General features: G+C 42.3%; 2 protein-coding genes across 3 annotated transcripts; one reads left to right on the top strand and one right to left on the bottom strand.

The window, feature by feature from the left end:
* Nucleotides 1-886: 886 nt before the first annotated feature.
* Nucleotides 887-11,589, bottom strand: DGKE (diacylglycerol kinase epsilon). 2 transcript variants are annotated; one of them, XM_005146191.3, is made up of 11 exons: nt 10,865-11,589; nt 9,163-9,322; nt 8,575-8,694; nt 7,538-7,681; nt 6,205-6,362; nt 5,858-5,909; nt 5,597-5,710; nt 5,038-5,109; nt 4,394-4,521; nt 3,238-3,349; nt 887-3,098 (listed from the first exon to the last, which is right to left on the bottom strand). In XM_005146191.3, exons 1-11 carry the CDS (start codon nt 11,317-11,319, stop codon nt 2,904-2,906), a joined length of 1,710 nt encoding a protein of 569 aa, XP_005146248.2. In that variant the 5' UTR covers nt 11,320-11,589; the 3' UTR covers nt 887-2,903. The 2 variants fall into 2 exon arrangements, with proteins under 2 accessions (XP_005146248.2, XP_030902229.2); XM_031046369.2 differs by having other exon boundaries at nt 3,015-3,155.
* Nucleotides 11,590-13,951: 2,362 nt separating this feature from the next.
* Nucleotides 13,952-17,628, top strand: C11H17orf67 (chromosome 11 C17orf67 homolog). The gene is made up of 3 exons (XM_005146154.2): nt 13,952-14,006; nt 14,664-14,764; nt 17,512-17,628. The coding sequence occupies exons 1-3, from the start codon at nt 13,952-13,954 to the stop codon at nt 17,626-17,628; spliced, it is 273 nt and encodes a 90-aa protein (XP_005146211.2).
* The last annotated feature ends 431 nt before the right edge of the window (nt 17,629-18,059 follow it).

The following is an 18,059-nucleotide window of genomic DNA, read 5'->3' as shown; positions in this document are numbered from 1 at the left end:
TTCTAGTGCTAACATTGTATGTTTAAAAACAACTTTTGGTCATGCACAGGACAGCTGCAGATAGTTACTACAGATAGATGATCCCATGTGTGACTGGGAAGTGGACACTTCAACCTTACAGAATATTCTCCATAACACAAATACAATTTATAAGAGGCTGTCCCATGCTTACAACGGCTACATTTGCTACCTGTCATCTGCAGCAATCACTAACAGCTTGTGAAACACAAGATTCTTCACTTCCACAAGCAAGATCTGTTCCATACAACAGGGTCATTTGCCAGGGTTTTCCCAAACAAGTGCCCAGTTAGATGCTACTTTCACTTCTCCTTTGTTTCTCCAAAAGGAATGATGGATTTCCACTTCCCAAAGGGGATTTCACACCTTTTGAGTAACTGGGATGATCCTGCCTCCACAAACATGATACATCACAGGTCCCCACTTGGGCAAAGCACAAGTGGAGAAGCCAGCTCACCTCCTGCACAAAAAGGGAACTTTCAAAGCCTTGGCATCAATTATTTTTCTTCTAGACGTGAGGAGTCCAAAGAGTGAAGTTTTTGAGCAGTTAAAGGTTCTTAGGCTATAAAACAATTTGCACAATCACCTGATCAACTTCAGGTAACTCTTTAAACTGATTATGAACAGCTGAGATTAAGTAGCCAGTGATGTAATTTCCCTTGAGAAAATACTGTGTTTCATAGCACATACTCTGCTTTTCCAGAGACCTGGCATTTGCTTGTAAACAACAGGTAAGAACCATAGCACAGAACTTCACTAGTTTTAGGATGCTGATGGTTATATATATATATATAAAAATAATAACTTAGTGAGAGCTTTGAAGCTAATACAAATTGAAGCTCATAACCAAAAAAAGAGGGTAGTGGATTTCTCTAACATAGTATACTTTTGGGTATTTTAAACGCTTTTTACAGTTTTTACTATTCATTTGTTTGCCATATTTACACACAATAATTAAGTTGCAGTGTATAAAGCTAATGAATGTGGAATTTACACATGGCTTCTGCTTTACAGTTCATTACACTCTAATCACATTTTCAGACAGCTATAAATTCACTGACAATCAGTAGTATTTAAGATCTAGTACATACACTTTCTACAACAAATACCATTAAGTTAAAAATGCTCTCCAAAGAGGATTACAATTGAAGGTTTTAAAAATACTGACTTTGCCAAGGTTTCAATAAATTATTTAAAAATATAAATAGTTCATTCACCATTAATGCAAATGTCATTTTACAATTGCTGAAAAACAGTTTCAATTTACAAAACCTAGAAACACAGCCTACTTTACCCAATGGTATCACTTTGATTTAGGAGAAGGAAAAAAGGGTGAGGAAAAAAGACACAACCACCAAAATAATGGAGGAGTTTGGACAAAAGCAGCAACATTCGAAGTTTAGACCAAAGCTCTCATCTCTTCTTACCATCTTGGCTTATAAAAGTATACATTCAGCATAAATTCTCTTCCTACTTGGAAGATCACCTTCGGTAACTCAACTGGACTTAAGTGAATTACTTAGAGACAAAGTTTAAACCTCAGCTCATAGCTCTCACCTGCTGCAGGCTTAAAATACCTACAACAGAAAAGAAAAAAGGAAGCAGGTTTTTACTTCTGTTAACCATGAAGATGTGTTCACCTGAGAAGCTTTTAACCTGAGAAGCTTCAGATACACCAAAGTGACAGTTTCCATGTATTTTGCATGCGTTCTTCACCTGTACTATCAGTACAGATCACCAATCTTTTTCTCACTATATATTCATACGGGAAATGAAGTTTCAGGTCCCACATGGGAACTCTGACCCTCCTAAGAGCCAGCCAGAAGACAAATGCTTCCACGGTTTTTTCCCCAACTTATACACGTGAACACCAGAACTTGCTGACTTCTGCAAACTTTGCCACACTTAAAACTGAAACAGTTAACAGACTGGCTTGCTACTGATCGTTTTCAGGTAATTATGAAGCAAGATCTTTAAGAAACCCAAGATGACCAATACACACATTTGCTAATCATTGTTCCTCTAAACCCTTCCTCTAAACAGCTAAAAAGAGACAGCTCCTTTGTCCAAGTTTTCCTCCAAAAAGCCTCCTCAATAACTACAACGTTGCTATTTACAAGAACTAGAATTAGTTTTTCACTGTACTGAAGCAGAGTCAGTCACAGGATCATTCAGTGCAAGTCATGGTACAATTATTTGAAGTTGTACCTTGGCTACTTGGGACCTCAGAAGTATCCTATCTATGGCTTATAAAACCACAGAAAAAGGTCATTTGCTAACACAACACTTCCAGAAACCTTTGGTCCAAAAGCATCTTTCTTGCTAACCACCTTCCCAAGAGCTCCCAGATCCTCTGCTCTCCCAGTCAAGCCTATTAGATACACACTGCACAAGCAGGTGCATGAAAAAGTGTTTGTGTTGCTCCCAAGAAGAGACAGCAGCCAGGAGGTGGCTGTTGTCAGAAAACCAGCTCACACCCTGCTCGGTCTGACTTTCTGTTCTGGGGAAAAGGGCAGGTGGAACAGGCCAAACTCCAGCTGTTCCCCTTTCCAGGGGTATCAAACATTCTGCACACGAGACTGTATGAGCAGAAGATCTGATTCCGCAGCAAGGGAGGGCTGAGGTATGTCTCTTTCCTGCCATTAACTTCTCCAGCTAGAAAGGCTGGGCATTACCACCAATCTAAAAGGCAAAACAGTTGTGGTCATTCAGCTGTGGATGTTTTCATGAATGGCTTCTTCCTCAGCACTAGTTCATTCACGAGTAACACACATCAAAATGAAATTAAATGAACCTTAGGACACAAACTTTAATCTAAATAGATGTTCTCAGTGTTCTTAAAGGAGCTGAAGTTCATTGCTGTATTCTGTTAAGTTCCACAAAATCTATGTATCTTCTTCATTCACCGGTTCTCTCATGTGGTCCTCCTCAGAACTGCTGGAAGTATCGTCATCTGTTTGTTCATCCGAGTGATACAGCATCAGTGCATGTGTCTTATGAGTTATGGTAACAGTGCAGGGCCCCTGAGCCCATGGCTCTCCATCCACCTGCATTGGCATCTTTGAACTCTTCAAGATCAGCTAGCATTAAATAGAAGAACACACAACCACAGCTGTTCAGAGGAGCTCTGAAGATCCCTTTTACAACAACAACAACATGCTGATACTGTGTATTAAAAAACAGTAAGCTAGGGGAAACAGATTCATCACCACCACTTACCCTCACTGTATGTGCCTGCCCCAGGCGAACAGGATTTGCTAGCTTCACCTGAATCTGGGCACAGTGGAAGGAACCATGAACACCAACAACCTCCAGAAGCCCATCATCGTGTCTATGAATTGAGAAAGGAGACTCTTTTACTGATGCTCATGAGCCCTAGAATACTTGTCCAAATATTACAGAGTCCTTTTATGGCTATTCCTATAGACATGTTATTCTACAAGTAAGTTTAAACTATTTGTGCTGGCCAGCACTGAAGAAATCCCACTGGGCAGCAAGGGAAGTCATACAGAAACACAAGTATGGAGCAATACACCAGCTGGTACACCCCAGCTAACTTCTGGAGACTATGGATGTATGACTTAAGCCCCATGATGCACATTTAAGGCCTACAGTGTATTTCTCTTCCATAAATGTGTACAATTTTCTGTCTTTTCATCCAGTTATTATACTACAGGAAAAGCTTCTAATGGCCTAATTTTTTAGATTTTGGCAAAGCACCTTGCCCAGATACTTTTTAGAAATCCAGGATCATGGAATCGTCCTCTCTAGAGACATTCAAAATCCACCTGGACATGTGTAACATGCTCTAGGAGGCCTTGCCTTGGCAGAGAGGTCAGACTGGTTGATCTCCAGAGGTCCCTGACAACCCTAATGATTATGTGGTCTTGTATCTAAACTCTGAATTGTATTTATATATGGCTTCTGAAGAAGGAAGAGGTAATAACCAATGTGCCCAGCTTTTCCCCTTTATAGTATTGCTCCAGCCAACTTACTCAAGCATGGCAGTCAAATTTTTAGCTTGCTTCGTTTTTACTTTTTATTTCAACCTCTATTAAGACATGTTCTTTCATATTCTCAAATGGATGTATCTGCTACTTTTTGAAGGCTACCTTTATTTCAATAGCCTCTTCAATGTTATTACTTAATCATGCAAGACATTTTGAGAAGGTCTTAAAAACACCTTCATGTGTGGGATGCACTTAGTCCAAATCTCTAACATGAAGAAAATAATAAATCCTGGATAACCTGCTTCCACAAGGAATCCTTCTGACTTTCAGACAAGCCTGACTACATAAGCACAGCCTAGGAGAGAGAACTGCTTGCACTAGAAGAGCCATTAAAGGCAAAAATAAAAAGAAGATGCACTGTGTACCTTGCCAAGGGGTAAGGTTCATCACCCACTCCTTCCCAGAGCCTGCAGCCACCTCCCCAGTATCCAATATTCAGAAAAATGATGCCTTCCAAATTGGGCAACTCAATTCTCTCACCATCCAACTCTAGCTTTAAAAGACAAACAGAAGTTTATTATTGTGGATCAAATCCAGCACTTCAATATAAGTTGGTTATTCTCTTTATGCATCTAAGAGGCTTCCACTTGAAGAAAAACTGGTCCTGTACAAACAGAACATGTTTTCTTCTCATACTACAAAAAAATGACTTCTGATTTCACAAGATATCCTAAGCTTTAATAGATTTCTGTTAACAGAGAACAGAAAAAGGAACTCTCACTTATGTAAATCTCTGGTGTAAGGCAAATTTTATCTGAGTGTCAGTACTTGAACTCCCAGAACTGAGTCAAGGTCAGAAAATAAATAGGGATTTTCAGCAAGCTCAAAGACAGGAATTCCATTAAATATGTCAGTGTTCTGTCTATCTGCAAAAATACCCCAAGTCCAAAGCCATTCTCCCACAAGTATCATACAGACATAAGCTGCAAAGCTTTCCCCCTTTTCTTTCACAAGGAAAGTTTTGACACTTCACCAATTGTCCAGAGGATAAGCAAGTTAAAAAACTTACCTCAACCTTTTTGTTAAGATCTTTACATTCTTGTACTAAGCAGTCTTTGGTTCCATAGAAAAAATAAACTGCCTGTAAAAAAGCACCCCAAAACAGGGAGAACAGAAAATGCTGTTAGAAAAAGACAAATCATACCCAGACTAGAAAATATTCATGAGTAGTTGTTATTCTGCAAACCTTATCTAATATTAATACATAACATATCTGCATATCCTTCAACTAAGCTCTCTTCATGAGAGAGGCTACAACTTGCATAAGAAACTTGCTTTCCACATTAAAAGGAAATAGGCAATGTCTTTAATCCATTGAGTTTCTGAGCAAATGACATATTCTAAACAAAAATTGAACAGTATATTCTGTAAGCAAGAAAGCAGAGGCAAGAGAGAACACTTGTGAGTGGGCTGGAAGTATGTTTTACCCATGGGATCCCCTCCCCAGGAAAAGCGAGCTCAGACTCTAAAATGGCATGAAAGGAAGTAGGGGCGAAAAGCAATGTAAAGCAAAAAATAGCCTGAAGTTAACAACTACAAGGAGTAAAACATCACTTCCCCAAACAGACCTTGTTAATAATTCTGCTGGAAAACAGAGAGGGAGTCTTCTCACGATGAGCATGAAAATTTAAAGCCATGAGAGCATCAGGTCCTATAGAGAAGTAGTTGTTCATTGTGAATACCTGTAAGACAGAACTTGTAGTTATGGTCTTATTAAATATCATTATCAGGATTAAGAGTCAGTGTTTAGTGGAAAATGGATAACAAAAAAAATAAGTATAAACAGCGAGGTATTCCACAGAAACCATATTTATACTTGCAAACCATACCTTTGGTTTCCTTAAGTTGTAGTACCCTTTGTTAGTTACTTGAACCTTCCATCTGAAAAACAACAGCATTACTTAGACCCATGACAGACTGTTCTCACTTAGCATCAAAGCTGTAATTAGGAATATCATATCTATATTGGGATCAAATCAAAAGATTCAAATTTAGTTAAAATTACAAAAAAGTTAAGCCTTGTAGAACAACTAAAACCAGACTAATTTTGGACCTCAGTTATTTTGCAGTTCCCTCCAGCAATACTTGTTTCTTTACATATACTGCTGCAACTGGGTATCAGCAGAGCTACGGTAGTATTTGGTTCTATAGAACTTATATTCCCACTGTTACTTACCTGTCTAGTTTGACTCCATCTGCCTCCATGACATTTTGTAAGATTTGTTCTAGAGGGACTTCTCCAGCATAACCTGCACCCCAGCCCAGTGTATTAGACAGGTCATTACCTGTTCCCAGAGGTAAAATTGCAACTTGTGGAATATAACGTTCTTGCCCCTAGGATACAAAACCACTGCATATTAGCTCCTCCTTCAGCACTCATTTTCTCCCTTTTATCCCCAAATGTTCAGGTTAGATAAATATCATTAATCTTCACAGCAGGTTGTTACATAGTGCAGAGCAATAGAGCTGGCAGCAGTTAGTAATAGCAGATGGCACATTTAGGTACTTATTGTAGAGATAATGCAGAAGGAAATGGTAAAACATTGTGAGAAGAGAATACAAACAAAATATGGGAACAATGTGTTATTAATACTGAACAGAATATTCCTTCACAAAGATGATGCTTTAGATCTAGAAGGAGCTCTGAACTTGGCATCTGATTTCCTGACTTGCTGCTGCTGACTTGCTGCAGCCATGGTAAGTTACTGTTACTGCACATAAGCAATAACAGGTTTTTCCAGATATGTGGAGAGGGACTTTCACAAGGGCCTATAGGGACAGGACAAGGGGGAATTGCACAGCAAAATACCCCAAATCACCAACAAAATCCACATTTATATAAGAGGAGAAACTTTCTTTTATGACTGGAGAAAAAGTTTACAGGTAAAGCACTAAAGCCCTAATAATTCTTCATTTTTTATTTTCTCAATAGTTCTAAGTAGCCCTGTAAACTGTAATATCTTCCATTTCAAATCAACAGTAAATGTGCAGCTTAATTTTCCTTCTCTACGTGGTGTTAGCCTACAGCAGGCTGCAGACTGACAGCTCTGATAGGCTCTTTAGAATATATGATAAGGAGAAGAAGCAAATGACTGCACTCATTCATGCACTGGCAATATAACCATTGTAGCCAGCAACATTATGAGGTTATTATAAAAGATTGAGTTCACTGGGAAAAATGGCTGGTCAGAGCACATTAACAGCAATGCCATTTACAGCAAATCTGTTTAGACAAAGAGGAAAGAACAACACATAAAATATTCTGCAGCTTGTTCTTTCCTTCTTTCACAGAATAGAACAACTTGAAATATCATTTAAAACCTAAAGCTTTCATAGTTTTCCTGAACTACAAGGGAAATGGTATGAATAAGCAATTCTGCAAATATTTCTCTCTAGGCTTATTCAGTAAAATGAAAACAATAAATGGAGGTTAAGAGATCAGGTGCAGTACTTCAGCAGCTCCAAAACGCATTTCTCCATAAAACATCTTTTAACTTAAACCACGATACCTTTATCTTCATTTCATCAATGGCATCCAGGACCCAGCCTACTGTGCCATCCCCACCACAGACAAGAACCCTGACAGCGTTGCAAGGCAGCAAGGTACAAAGTTGGAGGGCTTTAGCAGGTGTGATTTTGCTTAGATCAAAAACCTAGAAGAGAAGAAAATAAGGAGTTCCCTGAGTTTACAAATCACAACTCACTATTTGCCTTGCAGATCAACAATTTCAAGCAGTTCATTCTAATGCAAAACAAAGATTCTACATTTACAGTATTACATTATAAGCTGTCTTGACTTCTATGAGCAGGATTTCGTTTCCCAAATCCACAAAACACCCCCAGCTGCTTCACTGGAAATAAATGCCATTGATAAACTGAGCTGACAGTGTCATAAGGAAAGTCTCTATCTAGAGGCATTATGATGAATTCTGTAGAGATGAAAGACTTCAGATAAAGGTTATTTTTAGATACCCAGCACACAAAGAGGTTTATTCTTTAAAGCCTGATTGTAATACACTTAAACACACACATAGCGATTTCTACTAGCCTGTATTCCAAGGCTGCGTTTTGAACTTCAAAGGAAGTGCAGCCAGGATATCCACGGTACAACTAACTGCCTTACGTCAACATCCTGGTCCACCCCCATGGATTTTAAAGGAAAGCAACAGCATAAAGCAGCAATTGTAAACACTGACACTTGCATAAGTGAGGATTTAAACAAATACAGGTTTCAGATTAAGATCTGAAAGTTTCATTTTCTAACAGTTGCACAGAGTTTCAAGAGCCAAACACTCATCATTAACAGAATTACTGCATCTATTGCTAGACATAAAAACCTGGACTGGTATTAGAACCGTAACAAACCTGGGGTGGGAGGAGCCTCTGCACTTTTGGTTTCTCTCTTATAAAGCTGTTCTTTCTAAAAGAACAAACTGCGTGAATTTGTTTCCTTTACTGATCCTCCACAAGATCCATACCATTGTGTAAGCAAAGCCATGTTCTACTTTAAACTTCTTTTATTATAGTGGCTTTTCACTGTAAATACCTGAATAGGGTTCAGCAGAAGTTTAAATTCTCCTAGCAAAGTTTCACCCATGTTGTTTCCACTGCGAGTATTGGCCAGTACAATTACTGGCATCCAGTGTTTTCTGCAGTAAGGTGCTACCTGCAAAGGGTAGAAGTCAGTTAGACACAAAACCACTGCATATTTGGAAACGTTTACAGCCTTGCTCCAAAACCTGTTCCCTGCAAGTGTGGCAATGAGGAAGTTACTGAGGCAGCCAAAACAGAAACATAAAGGTTGAAGGTTTCTGTCCTGCAGTGCCTAGGACAACAAATACTACAATGTTTGGAACCCAGTAGCAGGAAAATCACAAAGCATTCAAGCAAGGTACCCAAATCTCAGTGTTGTTTTGGAGTCACAAAATCCAAATGCATGCTCATGCTTCATGTAAAATGACAGACACTTGAGAATTAACACTGCAAGTACTTCATATGTATTGAAACATCCACCTGAGAGTGATTAACCTATGTTCTGAGTTCAAGTTTGAATGTGTGTAAGGGTTTTTTTTGCTTGTTTGTTAAGGGTTCCTAAAAATACATTAAATCCCAAGCAGCAGCAGCAGACCTTTACCTTTTCATAATCAGTTCTTTTCTCTTTACGCATCTGTTTGATTGTAGACAAATAGTATGGTGGAATAATTAAGTCTCTGAATTTTCCAAATGTACACTCCTGTGTCTTTATATAATCCACCAGGCATTCATCATGGACAGTGTGCTGGCACCACACACATCTGGAATAGAGACCAAAAGCCATGGAAAAGAAAGCCTCAAGCAACAGGCACATGGATACTGCTCATTTACTTTAGATACTCTGAAAAGTGCTTATGTTTACATGCACCACTGGAAGTAGTGTTTTAAGCACACTGGCTACAGAAACTGACATAACTAGGCCATTGTGCTTGAAAGTTTAGAAAAGCATTTGAATTCTGAGGAAAAAAACCCAAACCCAATAGCTTAAAATTAACTCTATTCTTTTTCATTCCAAACCTAGGTGCTATAAACATCCTTCTGCATTGTCTGCAATACTAACAGTTACACTGAAAGAGAAACTGAACTCTATCTGAAAGAGAAACTGAACTCTATCCGTCCTCAAAAGAGCACAGACGAAACATCAGAGTTCAAACTAACAGTGTTACAAGTAACATTCATTAATAAATTTCGTAAGATGTAGAATAACCCTTTAAACCTAAAAGGTTACACAGTGATACAAGGCTGCTGGGATTGGATTTTGTTATGCAAAACTGCTCTGCTTTTTACGCATTCTAAAAGCTATCCTGGAAAAGGGGCCAGAACAAGAGGAAATGCTGCAATACCCACCACCAGCCTCTGCAGAATGTTAATCCTCATTTGCTACATCCAAAGCCTTGGTTTAAGCAGCTGTGAAAGCTATTTTTGGAGTCCTCCTGACTAATCCAGCACACCAGAGCAGAATGATACTTGCCCTGTACCATGACTTCTTTCCCTCTTTATTCCTTCCCCCTTCGCCTTCAAACCCCTCTCCTTCCCTCCTCTGCTATGCACTCTCTCAAGGTTTTGCTTCCAATAGTGGGCTCATTTTCTGCTTACTTACCAAGCAATCTGACAGCATTACACAGACACAAAGCAAAAGCTGGCAGAATATATGCCAGAAAGATGACATCTTTCGAGAAGCCTGAAGTAACACTTACGCTGTACCCAGGACCTAGGTCACTAGCACTGTATTTTGGTGTAACATGCCTGTATGTGTCATGCTGACAACTTTGCAAGCCCATTAATGGCTCCTTGAATTTTGTAAGACTCTCACCACAAACTTTAACAACAGATTGTATTACAGAAGCTCTTAAAATTTCCCATTGGCTTTCTTTTGGGGTATCATTAGAAATGAGCTTCAGTAGCTTTAAGATGGTTGTTCCAGATAGACTGAGCAGATGCCTCTGAACTGAGAGCTGTGCCACCCAAATTGCTCAGGACACCCACTACACAAATGACAAGGGCATCAGAACCTTCTTCAGGTCATCCCCTAAAATACACTCCCCTGGACCTTTTAAATGTAATTATAGAGTAGATAGCACATCAGTCTGGAGCAATGCAATTAAGAGAGCAAGCAGACAGGAGATATAATGCCACACTCTTAATCTTTGATTCCAACTACCCACAAGCATCCATTTTAATTTTAGGTTCTTTGAAGTTGCTTAACAGGGTTTTACACCTGACTCCTGCAGGATCCCCTTGGGGTAACATGCTCCAATCTGGCATCGTACTTACTCATACGAAGTCAAATTCCCCTGCAGTACCTGTAGTCGCAGAGCTTGGGCAGTGTGCCACACTGCAGCCTGCAGACCATACAGCAGCTGCAGAGCGGGACGTTGCCTCGGATCCAGTGGTGTGGCATGGAGCTGCGGGCTCCGCTGCTGCTCATCATGATCTCCTTGCAGTGGAAGAGCTGCTCAGCCTTCTTGAGGCAGCCTTCGTTGATCCGCAGGCCGCAGCAGTTGCAGAAAGCGCCCTGGAGGATGTGCTGAGCACACACGCAGCAGTAGGAAGGCTGCCCGAAGAGGTCCGTGTAGCGCCAGTCATGCTTGCTCTTCCAAGAGATATCTCGGATCAACATCTGCCGCCGGGACCGCTGGAAGCTGCACCACAGGGTGATGAGCACCGGCAGCAGCACGGAGCACAGTGTCCAGAACACCAAGCCGTGGGCTGTGACGACCGAGGAGGAAGTGCTGCTCCTGCTCCCCGTCCCTTCCATCCCTCGGCAGCTCAGCCTCGCCGGCCTAACCCCTCACAGCGAGCGGACAGACGGCAGGGCCAGCCCGGCAACGGGCCCCTAGTCCAAGCAGCCAACGCACAGCCTCATCAAACATGTTTTAACCCCGACTAGGGCCAAGCACCTCTCTGCCCCACGAGAGGCCTCCCGACCTACCGGCCACAGGATCCCGGTGCCCGCCCGGACCTAGGGCAATGCCGGCCGGCACCGGCCTCCTCCCGGCCGGCAGGAGGGAGCGGCCGCAGGGCCCCGGCTGCCCCGACCGCACCACGGCCGCTCTGCGGGGGCTCGGGGTAAGGAGCCCGGCAGCGCCCCGAGGCCCCGGCCCCTCGCACACCCGCTCCCCGCAGCCCCCGCCGGGTCCCCCCGAGCCGAGCAGGAGGCGAGCGGCGGCCGCGGGGATGCGCAGGGCGGCGGAAGGGGAAGTGGCGGTTGCCAGGAGACGGGCGTCACCGCGGCGCAGCGCGCACGGCTCCAGCCGCAGCATGGCGGAGCCCGGCGGGCCGGGGCTCGGGGCAGCCCCCGCTGCAGAGCCGGTGCTGGGGCCCGGCCAGGAGCGCTCCCCCTGACTCCGCTCTGTGCTCACACGGCACACGGTGGCAGCTCTCAAAACAAAGAGCTGCTGCTATTACAAACGACAGGTTTCGTACTCTGAACGCAGCACCTTGAGCAATCACATCCATCCACACATGAGATACAACATTGTTTGGGTTTTAGGCTGTTGGGATCTGAAAACACACGCTGGAAAATGCCAGCGTGCCACAGCTTAACAACACTCTGGTTTCCAAGGAAAATCCCATCATGGGATGCCCTAAATCCAGCATAGAATCATAGACTCATAGAATAGTTAGGGTCAGAAAGGACCTCAAGATCATCTAGTTCCAACCCCCTGCCATGGGCAGGGACACCTCACACTAAACCATATCACCCAAGGCTTCATCCAACCTGGCCCTGAACACTGCCAGGGATGGAGCATTCACAACCTCCCTGGGCAACCCATTCCAGTACCTCACCACCCTAACAGTAAAGAGTTTCTTCCTTATATCCAATCTAAACCTCTGCTGTTTAAGTTTCAACCCATTACCCCTTGTCCTGTCACTACAGTCCCTAATGAAGAGTCCTTCCCCAGCATCCCTGTAGGCCCCCTTCAGATACTGGAAGGCTGCTATGAGTTCTCCACGCAGCCTTCTCTTCTCCAGGCTGAACAGCCCCAACTTTCTCAGCCTGTCTTCATATGGGAGGTGCTCCAGTCCCTGATCATCCTCGTGGCCTCCTCTGAACTTCTTCGAACAGTTTCATGTCCTTTTTATGTTGAGGACACCAGAACTGCACACAATACTCCAAGTGAGGTCTCACGAGAGCAGAGCATGGCCCAAGCCATCACTGCTGTCGCTCTGATGAGCCCTCACACCTACAGCACACTCAGTTTCTGTCAGACCTTTATAAACGGTAAAGATCAGTGTGAGGAGCTGTGCTAATGCAGCCTGGCTAGCTAAGGAGCTGGCACACCAGTGGGTACGCTGCTGAGCACACCCCAAGGTGTCTGCCTGAGGGGCACGCACCAGCCTTGCTCTGATCTGCCACTGGACTTCCCGAACCTTTCTGTGTCTCATTGAGACCCATACTCTTGGCCACAGGTCCCCCTGACTTGTGCAGACTTGGTGGCACTGGGAATACACACCACTCCTCAGGAAATAAAGAGGCTCCAAAGAGGAGGGCTGGCAAGCCCCAGTGAACCCCTGAGGTGCAGGAGATACAGGGATGTGCTACATGTCCTCTCCAAAGGGGAATGTTAATCACTCATGTCCCTTGTGTGAGCCACAGATGGATTTTGACTCCCTGTTTCATACCCTAGATTCAAAGGGACACTTACTTCTTTTCCCACAGATTGGTGATGCTGTATGTCCAGCACAGCGCTCCTTGGAAGAGGACCTCTGCCATATTTCTCAAGGCAGAAACTAGCTGCTTGCAACAACATTTCTTATCCTACATTCTTACTTCACACTGTTTACAATCCTGTTTCTTATGGTCATGTTTTGTACTACCTTGTCCTGAAAAAAGAAGAATTCTGGGAGTTTTCATTTGCATGGTTCTATTAACTCAGTAATAAAAACCTCTCTGCTGTGTTTTCCAGCAGTGATAATTTGCCTTTGCTAGAGTTAAACCCCATTAATATGCATTTCTGAGCTGCAGTTCGAGACAATTTCTGAGAAAGGGGTCCCTCTGCAACTGCCTTTAACATTGAGTAATGGGGAATTGTTTCTTCTGAAGAGCAATTGCTCACCTTAGGCACCCAAACCCATTGCTTCTATGCTGACTGCAAAGTGATGTGGTTTGGTTTCACAAATATAAACTATCCAGTGTAACTCTGAGGCCTGAGGTGAAAAAAGGGTCTTCTATTTTCTGTCCCTGGGGAACAGAGTTATGCTGAGAACGTGTGAGCAGATAATAGCCTAATTCAAAACCTCAGGCCAGATGTCTTCAGAATTATGCTATCACTCAGATTAGTCAAAGCATAAACAAACACTTGTGACTGACGTAGCTACTTCAAATAGGCTGATGCCTCAGTCAGCACTACTCATTTTGGATCAGGCTGAGAGAAAGCAGAACCAAAATGAAGACGTTTCTTGTGTTTGTCTCCTTTTTGATCCTGATGATCACTTTTACAGGTAGGAGTTTATATAGAACAAACCTGTGTGTGTATGTAGCGTGGCAGAGCATGTCATAACAGTATTAGTTCCTCAATCTTGCATTTTAGTATCTTCATATTTCATTTTTAACACCTATCTTTATATTGCAGGCTTTCCATGATTTGATTTTTAACAATCATGCTATTGTATTTGATGTTTTGCATTAATTTCTTGTAGAACCAAAAAGTTTCATTTTCCCAGCTTACTACTTTAATATTATTTGCCCAAGGTTCTGCAAGCAAAATGTTCAGTGCAAGCTCTCCTTTGTAACAAAAGGCTAACTCATTACTTTGAATATAGTCCTAAACAGCAAAGCAGCACAGAAAAGAACAAAGAATTGGAATCACTAACACCAGTGATTAGATGGTGCTCCTATATTCTCTCATTTTAGAGAGTAACACAAATAGGTAGGGGTTGCTTCATACAGGTAGAATTAGAGAAAGCACAAGTATAAAAATGGCTTAAAATTCCACTCGTATCTCCTGGAATGCAATATCCCCTGGGAAGGGGCTGTAATGAAAGAACACTTTGTATATAGACACAAATCAGGTTTGGAGACACTTCGATTTACAACTGACAGATAAAATGTTAACTTTTTGGGAATTTCAGAGCTAATTTCTGTTCTTCTGTCTTCAGACACTTCCCCAGTTTTGGCTGGAAAAGATGCCAAACAGATTCTGAGAACTCGCCGTGGAGCCAGCCCGAGAAAAGCCGGTTTCCCTGATGAGCCAATGAGGGTGATTTATGACTTTCAGTTTTAAATTACATTAACTAAAACCCCCACAACACCAAAAGCCCCAAAACATTTGTGCTTAGTATTAGATTTATAGAGATTTAATTCCAGGCAGTATCTTATGAATATCACCCTTTTAAGCAGCTGAGTTTTTCTGTGAAATATTAAAACCCCCTTTTACATTCTTTCAATTACTGTTCAGCAGCATTCTGCAAGTGCTGAATGTTGCTGAGGAAATGTATGCTTGCAGAATGTGGAAATTATTTATCACGGTTCAAAAATGTCAATTAAATTATGGAGAAGAAAGTGGCTTTTCATTTATAGAAATGTGGATTTCATCAGGTTGTTTCTGAAGAGCTGAATAACAGGAAATGTCTTCTGCTTACAGCACATTCTGCACTCAAGGCAGAAAGGAGATGTAGGTGTCAGTGGTCGGTGTGGAGATTGAGGTAATTCTCAGCTAGCTTTTAAAATCACTTCTTTCACTTATTTATGGATGCTACAGATAGGATGGTTTGTTATATGGTAGGAGTTTTCAGTTGCTAGCTCAGGGCAGCAACATTGGTATTGCATGAAATATTTGTATTTATTTCTAAACCATATTACAAGAAAAGAAAAAGAATTAAAGAACCTTCTGTTTTACTTGCTTTGACAAGATGTAACATATAATTCTGCACTTCTCAAGAGGTACTTAAGGTATTTTAAAATTACTGCCTATTTCATTCCAAAGTAAATAAACTGTGCTCAAATGACACGGTCCTGAAGAGGCAAAACCCACAGAAGCGAGAAAACTCACAATAGATGGTGCATGTGTGACGAATACACGTTTGGGGCTCAGTTTAGCAAGGTGAACACTTCTGAACTCTGTAGGACATGAGGAGTGCTACATACCTTGCAGGACTGAGCTCAGTGTGTGCCAGGGTTGTGGAGATGGCTCGTGGGCTTCTCTTTCCAGTGGTTATTGTACACCAGCCAAAAAGGATCTACCTGGCCATGTGCCACTCCTGATGCACACGCTTCTTTGTCAAGTGTGATGGCCACAGCAACTCCAAGCTGTCACAAGGATATCACATCGTGCTGGTTAACAATCTTGTGCAATGAAGACTGTATAACAGAGCCAAAACCACACAACACTCTTAGTCTATGGTTTAGTTTTAGGTAGCCCCGTGAGGAGGAGGGAGTTGGACTTGATGACCCTTATGAGTCCCTTCCAATTTCCCTTCCATATTCTGTGGTTCCATGATTCTAGGTGGGGAGTAAAGGGAGCTAGGGCTAGAAAAGTGTTTGATCAGTGTCCTCTGCTGCTCTGTCCTCACCACTTCCATCCTACCACGATCAGCAGCAAATGCTTTTTGAGACATTCCAACCCTCTTTTTATGTCCTTTTTAAAGATGTTCTCCCTATACAGCAATGCTGCCTTTCTGTAAGAAAACACAAAGAGAAGAGTATTTGTTTTCCTCACTAATTGTCGAGGTTTTCAGTATAAAAGCAAATATCTACTTATTGAAAACCTATCCTCCCCCTTCATGAGGAACTCAGGGATTTTCCCTTGTGAATGAAGGTGCACAGCTCCTCTATCCCTGTGCATAGCTGTACCCCTGCCTCTAGGAGAAAACCTGATTTTGTATGGATTCTTTGTAGCAGAATGAAATGAATGCTGGGATGAACCCACCTCTGATCATCTATTTTAAGCAGAAGCTGTTTGTACTAGGCCAGATCATGCTGAGTTGGGGAATTTAATTTGCAATTCTTTGTGACACTGTTTGCCTTCCAAGTGCTGTTCCAACTCAAAACGCCTGTTCAGTTACAGACAGCAAGATCTGCCATTTCTGATCATTTTTAAAGTGTCATTTATCTTATCAGCATGTTTTAATCTTATTTTGACGGAGACTCTGCTTTTAATCCTGCAGCATCCTATCAGTTATATAGCTCTGTTCTCCACAAATTTGTACCATGGCCTTACAGAAGGATTTGAGCCAAGTCTCCCTGTGCTGCCAGGAGAGAAAGCACATTAAAAAGCAGGATACTAATGCTTCCTGCTGGCCCCCCAGTGTACCAACCCTCTGGTCAGCACAAAGGGCTGGATCACAGCAGGAATACTTGGCCAGTGCAAAGGGTTTACACTACAGCTTCCAATCCTGCAACACCTACTGTGCAAAGCAGGGGGGGGGATGATGTGTATGAAAACCTGTACCCAGTATTCACAGAGCTTTGTTCTGATGCAGATCTGGTTTTTGGTACACAGCCCACCTCAGTTTGGTAACTCTTTGCTTACACGAACCCCCCTATGATTTAGTATGGGAAATGCACATTATTTTATGGCTCATACAAAGACCAGTCAGCACTGATGCACGCCACTAACTAGAACCCTTTGGTGTACTGCCATATGATCCTGTCAGGCGTTCATGGTTTTTAATCAGCAGGAATCTCTTTTCAAAAGAGGCTACAACAGACCTATCTGTGAGAATCCTTCTGTAGCCTCAGGACCAACAGAAGCTTCTGTGTCTCTATGCAAATAAGAAATGTGTATGCAGAATCCCTAATTTATGAATACTGTAAAATTCTTGCTCAACACTTTTCCTGATGTCATTCAGTAAGTACTGCTAGGGTGGGGAAGCTGACTGGCATCACCATTGCACTGTATTTGATAATTTTAAGGGGTAAATTACTTGCTCATATGTAAGGTTCATTGGCCCAACATTAGACATGAGTGATCACGTAATTAGATTACCTTTTCTTATCTTCCAACAGGAGTACATGCTTTACCTCCAGCGCCTGGAGCAGAGATCAGAAGAACAATTCCTTGAACACTGGTTGAATCCACATTGCCTCCCACACTGCAACAGGGATCTGGTGCATCCAATCTAATGGTCTTGCCTACCCCACAAATGGTAGGTAGATTTCTTTTACAGTGCCTGTTTCTTTCTTTGTAATAAAGGCCAGAGCCACAAGCAGGTAGAGGAGAGAATAATCAGTGGCTGGAGGAAGTACCTTGTGCTAAAAGGTGTCTGGAAACAGATTAGTGGCAGGGAACACAAGTGTCCTTGGCACCAACTGTGTCACTGCAGTCTGTTGCTGCTACTAAAACATGTGCCTATCAATTTCTGTGCTACATGGATCTAAGTTGGTGACCACAAAACATTCTTACTAATGTTGCTTCAGACTGCTCCTGTTTCTTTCCTGTCTGTGCTCCTTTTCCAACTCCTCTGTTTAAGTCTTGGACTTGCTCACTTAACTCTCTGGAGGACTGTGGCAGGATATGTAAGATGCAGTCTGACCTGCTAAGAGCTGAGCCTGTT

This window comes from Melopsittacus undulatus, chromosome 11, assembly GCF_012275295.1.
Source record: "Melopsittacus undulatus isolate bMelUnd1 chromosome 11, bMelUnd1.mat.Z, whole genome shotgun sequence".
NCBI lineage: Eukaryota > Metazoa > Chordata > Aves > Psittaciformes > Psittaculidae > Melopsittacus > Melopsittacus undulatus.
This window is presented reverse-complemented; position numbering and strand designations above follow the sequence as displayed.

What these genes read in the sequence shown, in the direction of transcription:
- DGKE (XM_005146191.3), bottom strand. Translation starts at nt 11,319, where the DNA reads ATGGAAGGGACGGGGAGCAGGAGCAGCACTTCCTCCTCGGTCGTCACA. An exon ending in CCCAAGCTCTGCGACTACAG is followed by an intron (nt 9,323 to 10,864) that starts GTACTGCAGGGG and finishes TCTCTATTCCAG; the next exon opens with ATGTGTGTGGTGCCAGCACA. An exon ending in AAAGAACTGATTATGAAAAG is followed by an intron (nt 8,695 to 9,162) that starts GTAAAGGTCTGC and finishes TACCCTTTGCAG; the next exon opens with GTAGCACCTTACTGCAGAAA.
- C11H17orf67 (XM_005146154.2), top strand. Translation starts at nt 13,952, where the DNA reads ATGAAGACGTTTCTTGTGTTTGTCTCCTTTTTGATCCTGATGATCACT. An exon ending in CCTGATGATCACTTTTACAG is followed by an intron (nt 14,007 to 14,663) that starts GTAGGAGTTTAT and finishes TTCTGTCTTCAG; the next exon opens with ACACTTCCCCAGTTTTGGCT. An exon ending in TCCCTGATGAGCCAATGAGG is followed by an intron (nt 14,765 to 17,511) that starts GTGATTTATGAC and finishes ATCTTCCAACAG; the next exon opens with GAGTACATGCTTTACCTCCA.